Source organism: Canis lupus, chromosome 38 (assembly GCF_003254725.2).
Source record: "Canis lupus dingo isolate Sandy chromosome 38, ASM325472v2, whole genome shotgun sequence".
Taxonomy (NCBI): Eukaryota; Metazoa; Chordata; class Mammalia; order Carnivora; family Canidae; genus Canis; species Canis lupus.
In genome coordinates this window covers 23,571,490-23,581,469 of record NC_064280.1, presented here as the reverse complement: position 1 = coordinate 23,581,469, position 9,980 = coordinate 23,571,490, and the positions used below count along the sequence as shown (strand labels likewise).

The window sequence follows — 9,980 nt, the reverse complement described above, 5'->3', positions numbered from 1 at the left end:
TGTCATCTTTTTAAAATGCTTCCCAGAAGAATTATTTTTTAAATGTTTCCTTTTAGTATTTCCAATAGAATGGCTGAGACAATGTGTCTCCTATGAGGACCCAGACAGTTCCATGTCTGCTCTGAAGGAAACTTGCAGAGAAGTCCCAGCTAGGTTCCCAGGGAATTAGAACTCAAGGTCTGACTCTTGGGGAAAATATCAGAATCAACATCTATGAAGCTCTTTTACTTTCCCTCAGTCTCTTTCTGCCAATCCAGGCACTGCTTCCCTCTACTTTCATGAACTCCCACCACCACAGAGGCAATAGAGCAAATGGGAAGTTGTTTTTCTTGATTTTAGTCAATATGCCACTGGTGGTAATGGTAGAAATTAAGGTGGTGGTGGTGGTGGTGATGGTGGTGATGGTGGCGATAGTGGTGGTGGTGGTGCTGATGGTGGTGGTGGTGATGGTGGTGGTAGTGATGGTGGTGATGGTGATGGTGGTGGTGATGGTGGTGATGGTGATGGTGGTGATGATGGTGGTGGTGATGGTGGTGATGGTGATGGTGGTGATGGTGATGGTGGTGGTGGTGATGGTGGTGGTAGTGATGGTGGTGATGGTGAGGGTGATGGTGGTGATGGTGGTGATGGTGGTGGTGGTGATGATGGTGGTGGTGATGGTGGTGGTGATGGTGGTGATGGTGATGGTGGTGATGGTGATGGTGGTGGTAGTGATGGTGGTGATGGTGAGGGTGATGGTGGTGGTGGTGGTGATGGTGATGGTGGTGGTGGTGATGGTGATGGTGGTGGTGATGGTGGTAATGATGGTGGTGGTGATGGTGATGGTGATGGTGGTGGTGGTGATGGTGGTGGTAGTGATGGTGGTGGTGGTGATGGTGGTGGTAGTGATGGTGGTGATGGTGATGGTGGTGATGGTGTGGCAGGAAGAGGGAGAGGGGGATCCTTGGGTGGCGCAGCGGTTTGGCGCCTGCCTTTGGCCCAGGGTGCGATCCTGGAAACCCAGGATCAAATCCCACGTTAGGGTCCCTGCATGGAGCCTGCTTCTTCCTCTGCCTGTGTCTCTGCCTCTCTCTCTCTCTCTCTCTCTCTCTCTCTGTGACTATCATGAATAAATAAATAAAATCTTTTTAAAAAAAAAGGAAGAGGGAGAGGGAAGGTGGGAGAGAGGGAGATGGATGGAAGACCAACTCTTCAAAAAAAAACTGCAAACTCTCTAAAAACAGAAATCGTGCCTTCTTTTTCTTACCCCCTCTTGGTTCTCAGAGCTAGTTCCACACTCATGGGATTCCATCCATGATGTTGCCCGGATGACTAACTGACGACCTCAAACTCACAGTGCGGGGCATATTTCTACGACTCACTTCTCACTATCAGCACCCCTAGCACCCTCCTCTCTAACCCCCAATCTCCCCCTGTAGACAATAAATTCCCAGCTCCAGCTTCATACTTTCTTGAACTACGGATTTCCGGGAACATGGAGCCCTGTGCTTCTACAAGCCCTCTTCCCATGGTTTCTTAATCCACATCACCGGAGAATTCTTTCATTTTGCATTTGCTAACCTTGTTTTTCTCCATTCTCAGAGCTTCTCCAGGAATCCCATCCTGAACACGATCCCACAGTCAGCTTTTGTTATTCCAAATTCTTTCAAACGCAGTTCCATCTAAGTTCTAAGTTTACCTAAATATCTGTACCTACATTCTTATTTTTGGTTATTTTTTCTCAGATGTGTCCTTTCACCCATATCGGGTGGGTACGTGTTCAGAGGCCATGTCTACGATGTTCTTGGTTTGCCTCAATCCCAGACTCAGCCCACTTGAATTGGGATATGGAGTATGTTTGAAAAAATTACTTTACAAATTGTTTGATTGACTAACCAACTAAATCCAACAGTCTATAGATCATCAGGGTCCTTTCAAAATGGCCCTAATCTGCTGGATGACCCTCCTGACAGCCCCCTTCACCTCCTTGTTGCGAAGGGTATAGATGATGGGGTTGAGGAAGGGGGTGAGAAGGGTGTACACCAAGGCGATACACTTATCTGTGCCCTCGGCTTGACTCCCGGGCAGCCCCACATAGACAACAAAGGCAGAGCCAAAGAACAGGGCCACCACGGTCACATGCGAGGTGCAGGTGGAGAAGGCCTTGGCCCGGCTGGCGGCCGAGGGCAGCTTCAGCACCGCCCTCAGGACACCCCCGTACAGTCCTAAAATCAGCACAAAGTTGCATGTGTTGATCATGCCAATCACTGCCCCATGCACTCGAGCATGCCAGGCCGTGTCCACACACGCCAACCTCATCAGGGGGGCCAGGTCACAAAAGTAGTGGGCCACCTGCTTCCGGCAGAAGGGCAGGGCGGCCGTGAGGCCGGCTGGCACCAGGGCCGCCGAGAAGCCGGCCACCCAAGCGGCCCCCGCCAGCCCCAGCTGCGCCTTCCTGCTCATGAGCGCGGGGTAGTGCAGCGGGCGGCAGATGGCCAGGTGGCGGTCCAGAGCCATGACGGCCAGCAGGGAGCACTCCGTCATGCCCAGGGAGTGCACGGCGTATAGCTGGAGGAAGCAGCCGGCCACCGGGATGGGGGGGCGCCCGCGGAGCCAGGTGAGCAGCAGCGTGGGCACCGTGGCGCTGACGTACCAGACCTCCAGGAAGGAGAGCACGCCGAGGAAGAAGTACATGGGCGTGGACAGGCCCGCATCCGCCTGCACCAGCACAATGATGAACGAGTTCGAGGCCAGTGTGAGGACATACACGCCCAGGGTAGCCAGGAAGGCGAGCGGCCGCACGGGCCCGGGGGCCCCGAACCCCGTGAGAACGAAGGTCTGCGGCCACGTGCGGTTCAGCCGATCCATGAGCCCTCGGAGCAAGGGGCAAAGACAGGAGATTCACTACCTGTAGGAATCTTACTCCTAACAAATTCCCCAGGGCCAAGAGTATCAATGAATAAACCTGAAAATAATGTAAATGTTATCAAAACACTGTTCAATCCTCACTTTTCAAAAGAGGAACTGAAGGCCTGATGGCAGAAGGTCCCGCTGACAGTTGGGGTGGAGTCCGGGTTCCTGCTGCACAGCCGGTGCTTGGCCAGGTGGATAGAATGTGACCCCAGAGTCAGACCCAGGGTTTCCTCCCACATCTCCCACCAGGAAATGGGAGAGACCAGAAATCCTCACGCTCATCCCCTCACAATCCAAAGGAAACATCCATCAGTGCTCTAAAGCATCCACACCTGCGTGCCCTGTCGTCAACAGTCAGTTGTGCTAACCTGTGGAAGAAGGGGACATACTTCCTCAGCTGTGCCTGCTGGGTCTCCTGGGGGAACCCGTCTGCAATTCAACGATGTTCTCAGTCAATGCTGGAGGAGAAAATAGTGAGAGAAGAAAGAAATGTCCTCTGAGAAGAGCCCTTCAAAACTCAGAATGGTAAGGCCAGAAGCGGAATCAGGAGTAGATGTGGTGAATTCTGAGGAAGGGTTCCCACAGAGAATTCTGTCCCAGGAAGTCCCTAAGATGGGTGTGTGTGGACAGATGAGATCGGGGCTCCATGGTGTGGGTCTAGAAAGACAAGGCATAAGATAAAACCCATTCTCTTTTGGAATTGGCTTCCTAAACTTGCATTGCCACTAACTCAAAATGAACATTGAGCCTGACCTTTCCCCTCTCTTTACCTTCTCTTCTCTAAGATGCAAAGATTTAATCAAAATCCTAGAGGAGAACACAGGCAACAGCCTTTTTGAACTTGGCCACAGCAACTTCTTGCAAGATACATCCATGAAGGCAAGGGAGACAAAAGCAAAAATGAATTATTAGGAGTTAATCAAGGTAAAGAGCTTCTGCACAGCAAAAGAAACAGTTGGGAAAGCTAAAGACAGCCTACGGAAAGGGAGAAGATATTTGAAAATGACCTATCAGATCAAGGGCTAGCATCCAAGATCTATAAAGAACTTATTAAACTCAACAGCAGAGAAACAAATAATCCCATCATGAAATGGGCAAAAGACATGAACAGACATTTCACCAAGGAAGACACAGACATGGCCAACAAGCACATGAGAAAATATTCTGTATCACTTGCCATCAGGGAAATACAGATCTAAACCACAATGAGATACCACCTCACACCAGTGAGAATGGGGAAAATTAACGAGATGGGAAACCACAAATGTTGGAGAGGATGCGGAGAAAAGGGAACCCTCTTGCACTGTTGGTGGGAATGTGAACTGGTGCAGCCACTCTGGAAAACTGTGTGGAGGTTCCTCAAAGTATTAAAAATAGACCTGCTCTACGACCCAGCAATTGCACTGCTGGGATTTACCCCAAAGATGCAGATGCAGTGAAACGCCGGGACACCTGCACCCCGGTGTTCACAGCAGCAATGTCCACAATAGCCAAACTGTGGAAGGAGCCTCGGTGTCCATCGAAAGATGATGGATAAAGAAGATATGGTCTCTGTATACGCTGGAATATTCCTCAGCCATTAGAAGACAAATACCCACCATTTGCTTCCACCTGGATGGAACTGGAGGGTATGATGCTGAGTGAAATAAGTCAATCGGAAAAGGATGAACATTATATGGTCTCATTCATTTGGGGAATATAAAAAATAGTGAAAGGGAATAAAGGGGAAAGGAGAAAAAATGAGTGGGAAATATGAGAAAGGGAGACAGAACATGAGAGACTCCTAACTCTGGGAAACGAACTAGGGGTGGTAGAAGGGGAGGTGGGTGGGGGTGGGGGTGACTGGGTGACGGGAACTGAGGGGGGCACTGGATGGGATGAGCACCAGTGTTATATATGGCAAATCAAATTCCAATAAAAATATGTATGTATAAAATATATATATGTATCTGTTAAATATAACTATGGACAATTTAAAAAAAAAGATTTAAATAGATGTCTTATAAAGGCCTTATTGCCTTGGAAGTCTGTGGTTCCCTAAAGCTACTGAAAAATGTTTTTGAGGTGAAGGTGGAGATAGGTGATCTACACTAAGGTCCCCGGAGTTCTCCTCCCACACCCTACACCCTAACGGGCCTCCCCCCAGGAAGGGTCGACACCCTCCCCGGGTCCTCTGTTTCCCTACGCTCACCTGTGCCACCCACTCCGTGCCCATTACCTGACTGTTGGGATGACAGTGACACTCACAGCGACCTCCTCAGCATCCTTGCCACCCCCAGACTCTCCCCTACTTATACCTCACGTTCCCGCACACGCTCACCTCCCTGGGGCTCCATGCTGGGTGCTCCCCAGGGTTGCTGAGTGTGACTAGGTCTCCCCCAGGGGTTCCTCTGAGGCAGGCAGTTGAGCACAGGGAAGCGAAGCACGTATGTTCTGTTGTTCAAGTGACTTTTCTCAACCCTGCAACCCTGATCCTTGGGCTCTGGAGTCCAGCCTCGGGGCTGTAGCCGCCTGTGGGTGACTACAAGCTGTTGCAAGTTCCACATAGCTTTCTCTGGAGAGACACAGCCCATCTCACATAATCTTGTGCACACATGGATGGTAACACTTTGAACACCCCCAAAGTTTTGTCTTTTCACAATTCCCCTTACAAAGAGTTTCTTCATCCAGCTTCTCTTCCCTAACCTTGGCACCCTGTGAGCATAGTCTGTACAGGCACTGCTGTCACTTCTGTGCCCAACATCACCACCTCCATGTTGTCATGTTTGTTGTGTCTCTATCGTTACTCACTGGTTCCGTCATGGTTTATTGAGCACCTAATATGCTGCTGTAAGTGCATGTTCCAAGTCTCCGTTACCAGTACGGCTGCCATGACCTACACCACCTCCATTATGATCACCCAGGACTTCTGCATGAGGTTTATCTACCCTTTCATGATTAATTTTACTTGTGTTCATACCCTTGATATTTTCATCAAAACCCTTGAGATGAGCATCTGAGCTCTAACCTCAGCTGAGCATTGTCTGTGAGTATATACCTGAATAAATATGGGATTCAGAACAATAATGGAATAAAAGCATTTATCTATTGATAGTAATGCATTTGAATCCTTCACAAATCCAGATGTACTTATCTTCTTTGTTTTGAATCAAAGGTGGGAACAAGACAGCTCCTAAATTAAATGTAAGGTAAAGAGGTAACCGCAGAACATGAACAAGTACATCAATACTGAAGCAGAGGGGAGTCATGAAATGTTCTAGGACCCAATTAGAGAAGCTTCATGCTGGGGCCGAAGACTTTTGAGTAAAAGGGAAAGAAGACATTTGCCTTTGAGGGGTGCAAATGCAATTTCAGGACTGGAAGAGTCTCTGAGGAAAAAAAAAATTCTCAAGTATTTGGACAGAGAGCCTGGTTCAATCTGAGCCACCATTGAGCCTACCTCCCATGTCACGTGAGGTGCCGACCTTTCTCCTGGCAGAGAGTTCTAACTGGACTTTAACTAAATCGCGTGTCCTCCACAGTCCCAAGTACCAAAATACTCTTCATTTTTATCCTCACTTCATGGTTCTGTATAGATTCCTCATCTCTCTAGACTCTTCATTTTTTTTTTTTTTTTTTTTTTTTTTTTTTTTTTTTTTTTTTTTTTTTTTTTTTTTTTTTTTTTTTCTCTAGACTCTTCAAATGAATAATCATGCTGTACCTAGAAGGGTCACATTAATGATTTTTTTTTGCTGTCGCTATATCACATCACATTGGTATTCCCACAGTCAATTTTTATTGAGGCTTTTATGAGCCGGACTCTGAAACTGAGTTGCATGTTCACTTGCACTCGGACACCTGGATGTCTTGGCCTTAACTCAGAGGATGACAAGACTGTGCACATGACGTAAATACCCAGGAACAGGACTTGTAGACATTATCTGGGACCAGCAGTGCAGAAATTAAAATATATATTAAAGGGCCAAAGTCTTCCATGTACAGGCCTTGCCAGGCCAGGAAAGCGGTGTCTTCTCCTGTATCATCCCCTTTCAGCAGATACGGCTTTCCTGGCATTTTACTCTGCACGAGAAAGACACAAGACCTCATGTCTTCCTCAAGTCATTCATGATGTGGACAGGCAGACGCTTAAAACATAGTGAAAGATGCTTCAAACATCTTTAAAACTTAAATGCTTAAAACATAAGTGAAAAAAGCAGGACTGGATGTGTTCAAAAATTCATAGTATCATTGTTTAATATTTGGGGGAAAAAGTCTGTTTATTTGAAATTAAAAGTGAGCAGATGAACAATTGTTTTAAGGCAATGGCATTGTAAGTGATTTTAAAATTTTATTTGTCTCAACATCTTAATAAGCTGTGTTTCTGTATAAGGTGTCCTTGGAAAGTGTGATTTAAAGGTTAGAAAAATTGGGGATCCCTGGGTGGCTCAGCGGTTTAGCGCCTGCCTTCGGCCCAGGGCGTGATCCTGGAGTCCCGGGATCGAGTCCCACATTGTGTTCCCTGCATGGAGCCTGCTTCTCCCTCTGCCTGTGTCTCTGTTTCTCTATCTCTGTCTCTCTCATGAATAAATAAATAAAATCTTTTAAAAAAATAAAAATAAATAAGTGTTAGAAAAATTGTATCGAGTATCACAAAAATAATGTGAGAAATATGGGAACTCACAGTCACTGGTTTTATTCTTTTATTTAATAGATCTTCCAAACATCTTGAACTCCTAGGCCTTACGTTAGGAAGTGGGCAAAATGAGATGCGTTAAACACAGTCCTTCCCTTCATGATGTTTACCATAAAGTTTGGGAGACAGGCCCACAAATCAATCATATAAAAAAATCTAAGGTTTTTTAACCACAGGAAAATGTCAACTTCATACACGAGATCGATCTGAAAGTAAAATTACAATGGACATTATTTCTAGATTTTCATATTTACAGAGGACCGAGGTTTAGAAATACACTTTATAGATATTGTTGTGGGAAAACGAACTTTCATCCACTGCTGATGGAAGAACAAAGTGACATAACCCCCTCCCAGGAAAATGCAGGCATATTTACCTGTATCCCGTGCATCTGCACTATAGGCCAGGAGCAGCGTTCCCGGACATGCGTGCGCACACGTGGGAAGTGAAATAGGCACAGGTTGTCCGTGTGGCTCTGTACTTAATAGGCAAAGGCTGGAGTGACTCAGGGGTCCTTCAATGGGGCCCAGTGAGGCTAAGCACAGGACGGAGTCCCATGGGGTTGATTTAAAATGGGAACGCACTCTCTGCATGGAACTGGAAAGCTCTCCAAGATTTCTCATTAAGGAAAAGGACAACAAAGGATGAGGAATAAAGTATATAGTATGGGGCCTTCTGCTTAAGGCGGGGACATTACAAGACATTCTCATCTTCAGGGCTTTGCCCGTAGAAACGCCGTAATCCTACAGGAAGAAGCATTACAGGTGGTTTCCTATCAGCACGGGGATGAGGAACAGATGGGCTGGGAAGGTGGGCAGCAAGTCTTTTGTATGGAAGTACTTGCTGACTGCTCGGTTGTCCAACTCTTCAGGAATATCATTTGCTGAAGCAAAGAAAATTATATATATATATTTTTAAAAAACTACCTTACTTAGATGATACACTCTAGTCCTATGTCCGTGGACTCTAGTGTAGCACCCCTGATGTTCCAGAGGAGTTATTAATGGCACCTCTTTGCTCTCTGATGCATTTAGCTGGAGCAACAAGCGCCCGCGCTAGGCAGGCAGCCGGGCCGTGGGCACAGAGCCTGGCCCGGCAGCAGTGAGCGTGCTGCTCTCGCTGGAGCCCATCCAGGTGCCATCGGTGGCCAAGCGCACAGAGCCCAGCCTGGCCTTGAACGCTCATCCCAAAGAGCCTGTGCTTCTCACACATTTAACTCACATCGGAAAAACTGATGCCGACTGTAGAAAGCCGTCGGCTGAACAGAACTCCGGCCAGAGGCGAGCAGCCCGGGCGCGGCTCCCTCGTGGGCCTCGGTGGGGTGGGAGGCAGCTGCCCGCTGTGCTAGGCCCGACCTACACTTTGTAGTTTGGAGGGAAGGACGGCGAGGGGGTCTCAAAAAGGGAGAGCTGGGGACACGAAGGCGAGGGGACTAGGAGCAGTGAAGAGCTTGAGGTAACGTCCCGTCTGCGGCTACGAGCGGCTGTCGACCCGCGGCCCTGACTCTCCGGGACGCCTGCGGGTTCGGGGGTCGGTTCTTCAGTCCGTGGACACCGAGCCCCGCGCCACGGGCCAGCGGGCTGCCTCCAGGGGCTAGGTGGCCGCTGATGCCTCCAGAACGGGATCCGGAGCCCCAGGCGCCCCGCGGAGTAGACCCACAGAGACGAGACCACAGGGCCATCAACTCCTACGACCCAGGCCGACCCAGGCCGCCGCAGGGCCCAGGAGCCTCCAGGCTCCCCGCTGCCGCCGCCCGAGAACAAAGGCCCCACCGGGCGCACCGACCCTCCTGCCGAGGCTGGCAGCGCGAAGGAGGGAGGAGAGGCCGCGGCCGCAGCCGGTGCCTGCCTTGCAGTGTCGCCGATTCCTCTGGAGTCCACGAAATAGACATGTGAGCTGCGGGGGTCCCCAGGGGCTCAGGGGTTCAGCGCTGCCTTCGGCCCAGCCCGTGACCCTGGGATCCCGGGATCGAGGTTGCGTCAGGCTCCCTGCACGGAGCCTGCTTCTCCCTCTGCCTGCGCCTCTGCTGCTCTCTGTGTCTCATGAATAAATAAATAAAATCTTTTTTTAAAAAAATGTGAGCTACGTGTGGAACTAAACACCCTCACAGGCAGAGATTTCCACTGCAGCAGCGTCTGTGGAGAACCTTTGAAGAGATGGCGACTGATGATCATACGGTGCCTAACGTTCTACTGTTGTCCTCCTTTTACAGATCAGGAAACTGAGGCACAGGGAAGTTAAGTGAACTGTCTAAGGTCGCACAGCGAGCAAATGATAGAATTAACGTTGGAGCCCAGGCAGAGAGGCAGTAAGGGCCATGCTCTGACCTGCCCCCTGCGCTGCCTCTGAAATACGGGGCCCACTCATGCATCGGGCACTTAGCTTGTGTCCTTTCACTTCATCATTAGAACTCTTT

The 9,980-nt window shown here is 49.0% G+C and overlaps 1 protein-coding gene across 1 annotated transcript; it reads right to left on the bottom strand.

Moving 5' to 3' along the window:
• Nucleotides 1-1,902: 1,902 nt before the first annotated feature.
• On the bottom strand, nt 1,903-2,849 carry LOC112642833 (olfactory receptor 6N2-like). The gene has a single exon (XM_025420638.2). The coding sequence runs from the start codon at nt 2,845-2,847 to the stop codon at nt 1,903-1,905; it is 945 nt and encodes a 314-aa protein (XP_025276423.1). The 5' UTR covers nt 2,848-2,849.
• Nucleotides 2,850-9,980: the final 7,131 nt, after the last annotated feature.